Source organism: Pangasianodon hypophthalmus, chromosome 14 (assembly GCF_027358585.1).
Source record: "Pangasianodon hypophthalmus isolate fPanHyp1 chromosome 14, fPanHyp1.pri, whole genome shotgun sequence".
Lineage (NCBI taxonomy): Eukaryota > Metazoa > Chordata > Actinopteri > Siluriformes > Pangasiidae > Pangasianodon > Pangasianodon hypophthalmus.
Window position 1 is genome coordinate 23,936,190 of NC_069723.1, and position 14,242 is coordinate 23,950,431.

General features: G+C 38.8%; 1 protein-coding gene across 1 annotated transcript; it reads left to right on the plus strand.

Moving 5' to 3' along the window:
- Window positions 1–2,161: 2,161 nt before the first annotated feature.
- LOC128320254 (leucine-rich repeat flightless-interacting protein 2-like) lies at window positions 2,162–3,522 on the plus strand. Its single transcript, XM_053239953.1, has 4 exons — window positions 2,162–2,256; window positions 2,655–2,813; window positions 2,928–3,020; window positions 3,286–3,522. Exons 1-4 carry the CDS (start codon window positions 2,236–2,238, stop codon window positions 3,394–3,396), a joined length of 384 nt encoding a protein of 127 aa, XP_053095928.1. The 5' UTR covers window positions 2,162–2,235; the 3' UTR covers window positions 3,397–3,522.
- Window positions 3,523–14,242: the final 10,720 nt, after the last annotated feature.

Below are 14,242 nucleotides of genomic sequence, written 5' to 3' on the forward strand. Positions count from 1 at the left end.
CTCACCTTGTGCCCGGTGTTACCAGGATAGACTCTGGATCCACCTCAACCCTGATCAAAAAAACCCTTAAACATGTTCTGCACATTCCTGTAATATTACACAATATGTAGTGTTTTTATATAAATATACACACATTCCTGAAAAAGCAGTTGTATTGAATCCGACTCATGTTTTCTGCCCCCTGGTGGATGATGTGTGCACTACAGGCAGTAGCTATCGTTTGAATGAATAAATCAAAAGTGGCTGCCTTCATGTGGTGACTCTCGTTTTTGGCAGTGAAATCTTTTTCAAATTTGAGTAAGTTACGGTAAGAATAACCTTCATATTGTTAATATATATATATGTGTGTAAGGTTTTTGTTTGGCTGAAATGCAACTAATGTTAACTGTTAGCCAAGTGAGTCCAAGTGACTGATGAGTCAAATATATAAAGCACGCATGTGGAAATGAGCAGTTCAGCTCTGGCACTTTTTCTGCGGGAAAGAATGAAAAGGATGGTAAATGTTATCAGGGCACAGACGCCATTTTATCCCCCAAATGTTCAGTGTGTTTGTGTGGATTTGATGGCAGTCCTGTGCAGCAGTGCACGCGCCGTGTTTGCATGTGGAGTGTAGAGCCACCAAAATGTTGGAGCGAGAACACAGTTTGAGAGGAGCACAAAAGCGCAAAGCTCAGCACATCAAAGAACAGCGGGAGCAGGATTTCTTCACCACTGTACCGAAGCTGAGGGAATGTTTTCTGGCTGCAGGGGAAAAGAGATGAACAGATGAAGCCCGGATTCAGGCCAAAATAAAGATGCGGATGTTGCAGGATCGGAAAGAAACATCTCCAAAACGCACGAGAGCCACTTCTCCAAAACGCATGTGTTTGTTTCACAAAACAAAATGGTGAGTTTGTACCAAGAGCATGGCTGGTGTCTTCATCCTCGAAAGGTCAATTATTTGGTGATCATCAGTCGGGTAGCGATTGGGGGGGAAATGAAGATGAAATCCTGCACAGATTGCACTTTACAATCCTTCTCAAGGAATTTAATGCAAACAAGAAAGAAAACCTTCTAAAGGTAAGAACATGCTGCTGCTGCTGTTATTGTTGTTGTTGTGCTGCATGTGTTTATTTTCTGGCTCTATCTGTCCTGTGCTTATGCTATAAGGACATTCATAGCTGTTTTCATTCATAGGCTTTTTGGCTGTAATGGACTTAGTTGTGTATTTGATGCTCCAGTGTTGTTGTAGTTGCTGTAGTTGTGAGTTTAATGAGTTGTTAATCCGCTGTGATGTATGAATGTGTTGAATGTGTAAGTGTGTCTAGTGCATGAGTAGCAGTGCAGTATATGTATGTGTCAGTGAAACATGGCAGTGGTCTGATGTCCATGTTCAGTGTGGCGCTGCGTGTTGGGATTGAATTGAACAGCGCACTGAACATTACAGGAGCGCGCGCGTCTCCAGAAAGGCCATTGTGACGTCACAATCAACAAGCAGCGCCTCTGGTGTGAAAAGTTTCCAAAAAGAGCGCAGAGGCTCAGTCTTTCACTGAACTTCATACTTCCAAGCTGTTTATCAGACGTGTTAAGGTGAAGGTGAGAGAATGCTGTCTTTCAAGAGTTTGGTCAAATTTGCAGTGTGTGCAGCTGGAGCTGGAGCTGTGGCTGCTGGAGTTTATTATGTTCATAAGCGTGGAGATGAGGAGCGGAGTACGGAGGCCTTCGAGGGCACACCTGTCGACGAAGGTAGGCCATTTCCATGAGAGCTTCTCAGTCCTGCTGTAGCCATGCATTGTTAAATGTGATTAAAAGAAGTAGTTTTTCCAATCAGGGATGTAGCCAGAGCTTTTAGGCCACACTGTGGTGGCCAGGTTAGAGCAAATATTGTGTTTTATTGTGCTGGCAGTCTAGGGTGAAGCAAAATACTAATCAGCATCCATAGGAAATTACATAGGTCACTTTCTACCCCTATAACAATAATAATAATAATAATAATAATAATAATAATAATATATAACAATAATAATAATAATAATATTAATACATTTCAGTTCAGTAGGATTTTTCAGTGCTGTATGAGCTGACTGCTTTTGACCAGACTTGTGTGAACTTCAAATTATACATATTAGGGACCTTAATTAATTTAAACTCTGATGAATGCATGCTTACATGATGTTTTTGCTTTTGCATTTAGCCCCAGTGCAGAGAGCCTCTTCAGGTTCTCTGCATTCTTCTGATGGACACAAGGACACGCAGATGGACAAGGCCACCCCTGAGGTACTCCTCAAACCTCAATCACATTCATTTACCAGCCAGCAATTAGCTATAAGGCTTTAGATTTTGTACTGAATTACAGTTCTGTGCAATATCTAACAAGATTTTGGGTCATTATTAGTCAAAACATGTCGATTTTAATGCAAAGTTGGTTATAATTGGTTTGTATATGAAAGTAGAATAGATCGCCTGTAAACAATGCATTCAGTACGTTACATATTACATATCGAGAGGTAAATATAGTTCTTATGGATTCTTATATGCTCACAGTATGTCTGTACATGTGTGTTTGTTCATTCTTCAATGCTTTGTCCATTGTACATGTCCCCAAAATTTATGTTTGTCCTCAGAAGTGTCTAAACATGTGTGTAAAAGGAAAGACAACATTTTTGAACTTTCAGGGGTCTCTGGCCGAGGCGGAGGAGAAGAAGGAGAAGGATGAGGTGTCCGGTGTTCAGCTGAACAGCGAGGAGCTCTATGTGCTGAACCTGGAGCACAGAGTGATGGAGCTGGAGAAACTGCTCTGTGAGGCTCACAGACAGTCTGAGATGAAAAGCAAGGTGAGTGAGAAAATCCTCACATTAAACAATATTTCTCAAATTAATATGAGTACCAATACAACTGAGAAAAGAAAATATCTCTAAGAAATTTTCTGACCTGTGGCTGTCTTTCAGGAGTGTGAGCAAGAGCAACAGGCTCCCAGAGTCCTGATGGAGAAGTACGATGAGGTGAAGGAGGTGGTAAAACAGAATGAGGAGTTAAGGAAGGTGAGCTCTTTTATGGGAAAAAAAAAAGCTTTGCAAGAGCCACGAAACAAACTTTGACCAGACAGTATTAATTCTTTCAAATTTTGATCATTTATTGATTGATCTTATACTGAATATTAAGACATTTTATTTGATTGTGCGTAACAAAAAAATCACTTAAGCCCATGTGGCTTCAAGTCAAACTTAAAAAAAAATTGACTGTACATTTTCACTGAAGCAAAGTGATCCCTTTAGCACTAAAGTTTGAAACTCTTCTGTCTTTCAGGAGTGTGAGCAAGAGCGACAGGCTCACAGCATCCTAAAGAAGAAGTACGATGAGATGAAGGAGGTGGTAAAGAAGTATGAGGAGTTACTAAAGGTAAAAGCCTTTTTATGAAGCCGTGACTGCTATCATTACTCTGGGCATTTCAAACACATGGGCATTTTAGTAATAATAATATAAGCTTAATAATGGTAATAGTAATAATAGTCAAGCTTAATACAATAGATACATTCATCTTTTCCTTGTATTTATTTGCCTGATGCTTAAATTTGAATAGACGTACAATACAAACCTAGAGCGATTAGTTTCAAAGCCCTAAGGCTTCTGTCTAATGTGTGGCAGTCTGCAAAAACCCGACGGTTTTCACTCTGGCTGGTACAGTCTTACTTTCTGCTAGTAATATACTTTGATATCTAAAGTTTAAGAAAACACAAACATAGATTAACAAAATGCTGCAGTTAATGCAGTCGGTCTGCCTAAAGATGTCTAAAACTTTGCTAGGAGAGTGTGTTTTTCTCATGGTTTTATCAGGTGTTTAGAGAGCTGCATGCCGTAGTGAAATGGACGTTTTAGTCTATTCAGTTTGTAATCACATATCAGCTGTTAAAATGTCCGCAGTGCTCCTGCGCCGTTACATCATCATTAAAACAGAGAGGAGCGCTTACACACTCTTAAAGTCAACAACGGACAAAGTTTTTAAATGCTTAAAGGATCTTCCATGCATTACTTTTAGAAGACTATTAGTTAAAATGATGTGCACTGTACACCCCCAGCTGAATTCTAGGGTTTGTGATCCTCTGATATTGTGGTTCTGAGATGGCTTTTATCATCTTCATGAAGGACAAGCAGTACGCTTACGGGAATCGCTATTGCAAACGCTCCTGCTTGTTCTTGCATGATGTTACACAGTCCTCGCTGTTGGACAATAATGAACTGGACAATAACTCTGGTTCTCCGGATGAAATAGTGAACACTTTTTTGTTGCACCACTTCGGGAGCCCCCAGTATGACAAATATTAAGAAAATGAAATATCTGCACCCTGGAAGTGATGTTCACCATGTCTAAACTTTCCAAGAGAGACAATACACACTTTGACCAGTGTTACATTTTTAATCAATTATTTATTGATCATATGAACTTCCAGTCCTCTCTGGCTGAAGCTGAGGAGAGAGCTAAGATTGCTCTGGAGTCCAGTGCTCTGCTGCAGCACGAGAACTCCAGCCTGAAGGACCAAGTGAAAACACTGCAAGGCTCAGTGGAGAAGCTGGAGGGAAAACTTCATGAGACCCACAGGATGTGTGAAGAGATATTGGATGTAAGTGAGAAAAGCCTTAATAACAATTTAGACGTGCACATAAAGAGATTTGTACAATTGTATTGCTAAAAGTAAAAAAAAAAAAACTGCACACTAAAAACAATGCTCTGAAAGTGATTTGTTAAAAACCGTAGCAACACTTTTGCGACCTTTTCTAAATTTTTATCACTTGCCACTTTTATCACACCTGACCACAGGTGATCACTTTAAGACTACATCCTGGCTCGGCTCGGCTTCCCATAAAATTCCATTAAAATGCGCCAATGAAATATTTACCAGTGTGTCTATATTATTCATCACTTTTAGTGAAATTGAATATTTTGAAAGTTCCTTTGAAGCCTGTAGACACCCAGCTGATAGAACTCGATTGTTGCACGGTTTCACTGGGATCCTAGTGCAGATTCAAGTACAGTGTGTTTTAATTGAAGAAAGATTCATGCTTTTTTAAAGATTAACAGGCTTTTAATATGTTGGAACAGACACTTATTCTTCCCAGATTTTAAAAACCACTAGCAGCTGCCTGACCCAGCTCATGAAGAGCTTGAGGACTAAATGATGACGGTGTAATGAAAAACCCATGGCACGATAATCATCCAACCCAACATTATAATTTGAATTATATCACAGCATTTGTTTACAGCTACACTTTTTTAATTTAAATGACCCATTGTGGATGTGAATATTAAGCACTCATTAAGTTTGAACCTCTTCTAATCCATGGTTGTCTTCTAGGAGTGGGAGCGGGAGCGAGAGGGGCAGGATCACAGCACTGATTTGTCCCAATTTGAAGACACTAAGGTAAGCTTTTCTTCTCTTGAAGCCACTGTTTCTGTGTGTAGGGGGGATTGTAGCACAGAGGAGTAAATATATAATGTTGGGGATTTTAAACACTCATTTTGAAATCCTGATTTGAGCCATCACTCATCACTTGAGTTCACAACTGATCATTTGTTCACAACCAGATGTCCTGTGGATCTTTGTTTGCAAGCTTTCTATCTAATGTGACTGAGTAAACTAGCTAACTGTCTTTCCGAACAACAATCTCTATTCCAAATCAAGGAACTCTTGTTTCTAGTGGAAAAGAACAGCCACCTAATAATATTTTATCAGATTTACTTTAGTTTTTGTGTTTCTTGCATTCAAGAAAGATTTCTGGACACACTTTGATAATTTACTAAAAAGCTAGTACACAGTGCTGCTTTGAATCAAAATGGAGTCCTTTAAGTGGCATTTCATTATAATAATTATAAGGTTTATCAGGAAGATTTTTGTTTAATAACGATAGAGAAAATTCATTTAGGAAATAGTGAAAAACATGCACAATGAATGCATAATTAATATTCTCTTAATTAATAAACCTATTATTTTTTGGAAGCCCCAGCATTTAAATGATTTTCTGTGCACAGCATGTGGAGTGCGTTATCTAACGAGGGGCAGCTCGACAAAAAAATAATTTCTTTTGTGATATTGAGGCCAGTTGTTATAGAAACATGGTAGAATATTTTAATTTGGAGCTCAGTACGGCAGAGTTTAGGTCAGGCTATTGGAACAATCCACTGATGGTAGACCAAAAATATTGTACATCTCCTATTCATATCTGTATTTGTATCTGTTCATTTTGAAAACGTTATTCATGTTTGGTTACAGCCCTAACAGATGAATAAATGGATACTGTAGATGTATCATCAACATTTACATCAATGTGGTTTTTGTTTGTTCAGCGCATTTTATATCCGCGTGCGTACTGACATCTTTTTCTTTTCCCATTGCCCTGTCAATCTTTCTGGCAAATATCCTAAAATGACAAGAAAGTGTGCCTCCTATTCATATATGTATTTTGTATCTGTTTAGAAAGCATTTGTTAAATTTCAATAATGTATTCATCTTCAGTTCCATCATTAGTGTAAAAGTAAATAAAGCAAATACTCTTTGGTCCCTGACCTTCCAGGTCTCCCGAGCTGAAGCTGAGAAGAGTGCTCAGAATGTGCTGGAGTCCAGTGCTCAGCTGGAGCACGAGAACTCCAACGTGATGCACCAGGTAAACACACTGCAAGTCTCAGTGAAGGCGCTGAGGGGACATCTCTATGATGCCTTGCATTAAGCTGTACTTTTCAAATTAATACCAGAACTTCACAGGCTGAACTCCTGATTATTGACTCTCCTGTCTACATTTTTTGGTGTTTTTCCCCTTTTTAACACTATTGTAGCAAATTAGTGGGTGCACAAAGAAAGAGCTTGGAAATAACGGTCCCCAAATGGTATGTTAAAAAACTGCAGATACACTGCTGCAGCCTTTTGTAGCTTTTCATTACTTGCTGCTTTGATCACACATGACCCGGCTCACGAAGAGCTTGAGAACTAGCTGATGTGTAATGAAAAACTCATGGCATGATAATCATGCAACCCAAAAAAGTGAAATGGCCCATTGCAGATGTGAACATGATTCACTCAAGCTTGAACCCTTATCTGCCTCATGGCTGTGTTTTAGGAGCAGGAGCGAGAACAACAGCATTACATTGTCCTTTGGTCCCATGACGATGACACTAAGGTAAGCTTTTCTTCTCATTAAGCCACGAGTGCTATTGTGTATAAAAGAATTTTTTTGTGGCCCAGAGGAGTAAACACAGCCACATACGGTTCTTCCCCAAACTGATGGCACGAAGCGGAAGCACAGAATTGTCTAGAATGTCTTTGTATGCTGTAGCATTAAGATTCCCTTCACTGGAGCTACTGGGCCAAACTGATGTACAGCAAGGTGTCTTTTAAAATGAAGCAATTACAGTTTAGTTATTTAGTTGCAGTTGGTCAGATGAAGGTAATAATTACAGTTGGCGAGATGAAGGGACAAAACCCTGTTTACAGATGTTGTAACGTATAAACTGTGGAGCTATTCTTATGAGTGATGATACTGTCCTTAAACATTTTGAATGTGTGTACAAGTAAATAAAGCTGAAAACATTTGTTCGTTGAACTTCCAGTCCTCTCTGACTGAAGCTGAGGTGAGAGCTAAGATTGCTCCAGAATCCAGTTCTCAGCTGGAGGATGAAAACTCCATCCTGATGGAACAGGTAAAAACACTGCAAATAATGTTTGCAACTAAATGCTCAGTACTAATGTTGGTACTGTACCTTTGTCCTTTAATGTAAACATGAATGGAGTGATCTGGCGTGACATGTGGAGTTGTAAGTTGCGAGTCTATCTGAGGGACACTCGTAACCTTGGAGAATTGAAGATGACTTGCTGAAAAGAATGGGCCAAAACTGAACTGCAGTTTTTTTAGAAAGCTTATGATTTCTTACTGTATATGCCTCATAGCTGTAATTACTAACAATGGCTTTGCAACAAAGTACTAATGTTGGAAATTTGTTGTGTCTGAATTCCTTCATCCCCTATCAATGTCATGCTCTCAGAACACTCTGGAGCACGAGAACTTCAACCTGAAGAACCAAGTGAAAACACTGCAGAGCTCAGTGGAGACACTGGAGGGACAACTCCATGAAACCCAAAGGATATGTGAAGAGATACTGAACGTAAGTGAGAAAAGCCTTAATAACGATTTAGACATGCACATAAAAAGAGATTTTTACAATCATACAGCTAAATGAAGAAAAAAAAAATCCTGCGCACTAAAAACAGTGCTCATTTTGCATTTTGAAAAAAATATTCATTGGACAATGCACTCTTCGTTTGTCCCACTTGTACACACTGCTTCTCTTTATGATAATTGAGAGACCTCTTAAAGGGGCAGAACCTTGTAACCAACTGCTAATCATTGAAATGGTAATGAACACGACTGACATCTCAAACTTACACATATCAGCGCCAGTCAGACTCACCACTTGGGAGCCCCAGTATGACAAATATTAAGAAAAGAAAATATCTGCACCATGGAAGTGATGTTCACCATGTCTAAACTTTCCAAGAGAGACCATACACACTTTGACCAGTGTTACATTTTTATCAATTATTTATTGATCATAATCATACAAACCAACATTGCAGTTTTAATTACATCACAGCATCTGTTTACAACTATGCATTTTCCAAAAACAAGTGAAATGGCCCATTGCAGATGTGAACATTAATTACTCAAGTGTGATCCTTTTCTGCTCCATGGCTGTGTTTTAGGAGCAGGAGCGGGAGCGACAGGATTACTGTATCCTTTGGTCCCATTACGAAAACACTAAGGTAAGCGTTTCTTCTCATTAAGCCACGACTACTATTGTGTGTGGAAAATAAAAGTTGAGAACACAGATAGTGTAAAACCATTAAAATGTAACAAATTATCCTAAAGTAAGTATGTCATAATATGTCAAAATTGTATCTATTCTCAGGAGTGATGATACTGTCCTTAAAGTTTTTGAATATGTGTGTAGAAGTAAATAAAGCTGAAAACATTTGTTTGATGAACTTCCAGTCCTCTCTGGCTGAAGCTGAGGAGAGAGCTAAGATTGCTCTAGAGTCCAATGCTCAGCTGGAGGATGAAAACTGCATCCTGTTGCAACACATAAAAACACTGCAAGGCTCAGTGGAGAAGTTGGAGGGACAACTGTGTGAGACTCACAGGACACGTGTCAAGTTATTGAAGGTAAGTGAGAAAAGCCTTGCATTAATCTGTTCTTTTGTCCTGTAATGTAAACATGAATGGAGTGATGTGTCGGGACATATAAGAGGAGAACTTAAGCTCATTGGCCAAGAAACTGAATCTGGAGATGGATGTTTCAACAAGACACCAACTCCACACATACAGCCAAAATGACTGAAGAAGGTCTCGCATGGCCTAGCCAGTCTACTGACTTGAATCCCCTTGCACATTTGGGGGGAAATTGAAATTGCGAATCTATCCGAGGGACACTCATAATCTTTGGGAATTGAAGATGATTTGCTGAAAAGAATGGGCCACAATTGAACCACAATCCTTCAGAAAGCTTATTAGTTCTTACTGCAAATGCCTCAAAGCTGTAATTTCTAACAGTGGCTTTGGAACAAAGTACTAATATTGGAAATTTGTGGTGTCTGAATTCCTTCGTCCCCTATCAATGTCATGCTCTCAGAACACTCTGGAGCACGAGAACTCCAACCTGAAGAACCAAGTGAAAACACTGCAGAGCTCAGTGGAGGAACTGGAGGGACAACTCCATGAGACCCACAGGATGTGTAAAGAGATATCGAACGTAAGTGAGAAAAGACTTAATAACAATTTAGAGGTGCACATAAAAAGAGATTTTTACAATCATACAGCTAAATGTAAAAAAAAAAAAAAAAATACGGTACACTAAAAAACAATGCTCCACAAATGATGTTAAAAACTGCTGCAACAGTGAGTGAGTGTGTGTGTGTGTGTGTGTGTGTGTGTGTGTGCGGGTGCATTTTGCATTTAAAGAAATCATTTATTGGACAATGCACTCTTCGTTTGTCCCACTTGTACACACTGCTTCTCTTTATGATAATTGCGAGACCTCTTAAAGGGGCAGAACCTTGTAACCAACTGCTAATCATTGAAATGGTAATGAACACGACTGACATCTCACACTTACACATATCAGCGCCAGTCAGACTCACCACTCGGGAGCCCCAGTATCACAAATATTAAGAAAAGAAAATATCTGCACATTTGAAGTGATGTTCACCATGTCTAAACTTTCCAAGAGAGACCATACACACTTTGACCAGTGTTACATTTTTATCAGTTATTTATTGATCTTAATCATATAATTATAACTGCAATGTTACTTTGTGTCACAGCATCTGTTTACAACTATGCATTTTCCAAAAAAAAAAGTGAAATGGCCCATTGCAGATGTGAACATTAAGCACTCAAGTGTGAACCTTTTCTGCCCCATGGCTGTGTTTTAGGAGCAGGAGCGGGAGCGACAGGATTACAGTATCCTTTGGTCCCATTATGAAAACACTAAGGTAAGCATTTCTTCTCATTAAGCCACGACAACTATTGTGTGTGGAAAATAAAAGTTGAGAACACAGATAGTGTAAAACCATTAAAATGTAACAAATTATCCTAAAGTATGTCATGTTCACTTCCAAACTGCACACAGCTTGTTTATATCCCTTTTCTCATAAGCATTAAGCTACAATTAGGCTACTTTTCATTAGAGCTGATTTACAGCAGTCTGTCTTTTAAATGACGGAAATTACATTTTAGTTATTTAGTTGCAGTTGGCCAGATGAAGGTAATAAATGTGGGACAAAACCACATTGTTCCCCAAAAGCATCTCTGCCAAGCTGTGATTGAACAGCACTGATCTGGTCACTCTATGTGCAGTACTAATATTAAGCCTTTATTTTATTTAATAATCTCTGAGATATTAGGGCGTAGTGTTTACAAATGTTGTAACATATAAGCCATTTATCTATTCTCATGAGTGATGATACTGTCCTTAAACATTTTGAATATGTGTGTAGAAGTAAATAAAGCTGAAACATTTGTTTGCTGAACTTCCAGTCCTCTCTGGCTGAAGCTGAGGAGAGAGCTAAGATTGCTCTAGAGTCCAATGCTCAGCTGGAGTATGAAAACTGCATCCTGTTGCAACACATAAAAACACTGCAAGACTCAGTGGAGAAGTTGGAGGAACAACAGTGTGAGACTCACAGGACACGTGTTAAGTTAGGGAAGGTAAGTGAGAAAAGCCTTGCATTAATCTGTACACTTGTCGTGTAATGTAAACATGAATGGAGTGATGTGTCGGGACATATTAGAGGAGAACTTAGAGGAGAAACTGAATGTGGAGAGGAGATGGATGTTCCAACAAGACACCAACTCCACACACACAGCCAAAATGACTGAAGAAGGTCTCGCATGGCCTAGCCAGTCTACTGACTTGAATCCCATTGAAAATTTGGGGGGGGATTAAAATTGCGACTCTATCCGAGGGATTCTCATAAAGTTCGGGAATTGAAGATGGTTTGCTGAAAGAAATGGGCCAAAATTGAACCACAATCCTTCAGAAAGCTTATGAATTCTTACTGTATATGCCTCAAAGCTGTAATTACTAACAATGGCTTTGCAATAAAGTAGTAATGTTGATAATTTATTGTGTCTGAATTCCTTTGTCCCCTATCAATTTCATGCACTCAGAACACTCTGGAGCACGAGAACTCCAAACTGAAGGACCAAGTGAAAACACTGCAAGACTCAGTGGAGAAACTGGAGGAAAAGCTTAATGAGACCCACAGGATGTGTAAAGAGATATCGAATGTAAGTGAGAAAAGCCTTAATAACAATTTAGACATGCACATAAAAAGAGATTTGTACAATTGTATGGCCAAAAGTAAAACTGCACACTGAAAACAATGCTCCACAAGTGATATTTTATAAACCACAGCAACACTTTTGCAACCTTTTCTAAATTTTTATCGCTTGCTACTTTTATCACACCTGACCACAGGTGATCACTTTAAGACTACATCCTGGCCCGGTTACCCAAAAAATTACATTAAAATGCACAGTATTTAGATCAGTCTACTGAAACAAACCACTGATGGTTGACCAAAAATATTGTGCACCTCGTATTCATATCTGTATTTTTATCTGTTCATTATGAATAAGTCATTCATATTTGGTTACAACCCTAATGGATGAATAAATGAATACTGTAGATGTATCATGAACATTCACATGAATGTGGTCTTTGTTTTCCAGCGCATTTTATATCGGTGTGCTCTCTCACACATCAAAGTAAAAACCTAACGCTGGCATGACTTTTCTTTTTTGCATCCAATTGCCCTGTGCATCTTTCAGGCAATGACGAAAAAATGTTCCTCCTATTCATATATGTATTTTATATCTGTTTAGAATACATCTGTTCAATTTCAATAATGTATTCATGTTCAGTTCCATCTTTACTGTAAAAGTAAATAAAGTAAATACCCTTTGGTCACTGAACCTCCAGGTCTCCGAAGATGAAGCTGAGAAGAGTGCTCAGAATGCTCTGGAGTCCAGTGCTCAGCTGGAGCACGAGAACTCCGACATGATGCACCAGGTAAACACACTGCAATTCTGAATTAAGTCAAAGAAGCACAAAAAATAAGATCACCCTCAGCCACTGTGGGTATAAGGAGTGATGATAAGAACACTTTTAGGTAACAACAAAGGTTCTGTACATCAAATAAAATGGTTAAAAAAAGTGAAAAGAAAGTGTTTTGGAATGTTCTGTTTATTTGTTGTTCTGTTTTTTCTTTTCTGTTTATCATGAGAAGGAGAAAATGAGAAATTGCAGAGTTTGAAGAGGCAAAATTGGCAATGCTCTGAGTGGGAGGGATGATATTACTGTCTCTTCCTTGTCAATCACAGAGACAACAACCAACTGTGGGTCATATAGGCAGAAGATAACAGATAACGCTTTCCTCTGAGTGTGTTAACGCTAGTTCATACGTGACTCATCACTTTACGTGTTAGCATGCACCCTGTCCGGTTGGAGGTTTTCCTGTGATTGGGGAGAGTAAGCTAGTAGGTGGGAATTGCCCAAGACCAAATTGGGGAGAAAATGGGGGGTTGTTGTTGTATACAGTTGATGCTTTTGTTTTTGTTTTGTTGTTTTGTTTTTTTTTTTTTTTTCTTTTTTCTTTTCAGTTTTTGCCTCCTAGAATCCAACCCCACGTCCATGTCGTAGGAGGTGGTAACAGCACAACACATCCTGCTAACCGTGCTGGCTAACGGGGCTCTGGTAGAATTTTCATTCTAATTACCAGGTTTGTAAAGATTGATCCTGTCTTTTTTTCATCCAGGGAAGGAAAATGTCCCCAGCATCCTGACATAATGCTAGAATACTATAAGATACTATCCTGACTAATGCTAGAACTATGCAGTTCTGTGTTGTTTTATGTTTGTAGCACCTTGGTCCTGGAGGAACGTTGTTTCGTTTCACTGTGTACTAACTAGCTGTATATGGTTGAAATAAAAGCCACTTGACTTGACTTGATTTTACTCTTCATTTAGCAACACATGCTGTGTGAATACATTTTGTTTTCATCCAAACAACTCAGTTTTGCTATTATGTATGCAAGCTAGTACAAGTATTTTGTTTTGGGATAGCTGTATCCAGAACAGTTGCCAAAAAATTCCTACTTGTATTACAGCTTCACGGTATAGTGTTTGAAAAAAAATAGTTTTTAGCACATTTATCATTGTCCATTTTTAAAATCTGTGTTTCAGTATGTCTGTAATACATTATAAGACATTCAGGCAATTTTCAGACATTTGTGAGTTGGCACTCTTATTCATCAAAAGCCAAAACACTTTAAATACACTCACAAAACTCTAACTAAAAGGTAAAGCTCACAGAGACCTGAAAGTACGCAATGACGACTAAATGGCAGGAGAAATGGAATTTCTCTGTTATTTTGCCACGTTATTTTGTCCACGTCTATTATAAAAATATTATTTAGCAGCACGTGAAAATGTGTAATAGGTGTGAATTAAGTTAGGTGAAAAGAAAATAGTGACAATGACAAGAAAACTGAAGGAGGAAAAAAGATCTACCTAGGTGATCATGGACACCAAGCACATGATACATGGAAACTGCTATTCTGAAATTGTTTTAAGGCCAGACGTCTCTTGCACACCAACAGGTCACTTACAAAAGTTTGTGGATACCTGACCATCGCAACATGATGTATGGTGACCCATA

Excerpts from the sequence above, each read along its gene's own strand:
- LOC128320254 (XM_053239953.1), top strand. The coding sequence starts at position 2,236 with ATGGACAAGGCCACCCCTGAG. Across the intron at positions 2,814-2,927 it reads AGTCTGAGATGAAAAGCAAG|GAGTGTGAGCAAGAGCAACA; the intron begins GTGAGTGAGAAA and ends GCTGTCTTTCAG. Across the intron at positions 3,021-3,285 it reads AGAATGAGGAGTTAAGGAAG|GAGTGTGAGCAAGAGCGACA; the intron begins GTGAGCTCTTTT and ends TCTGTCTTTCAG.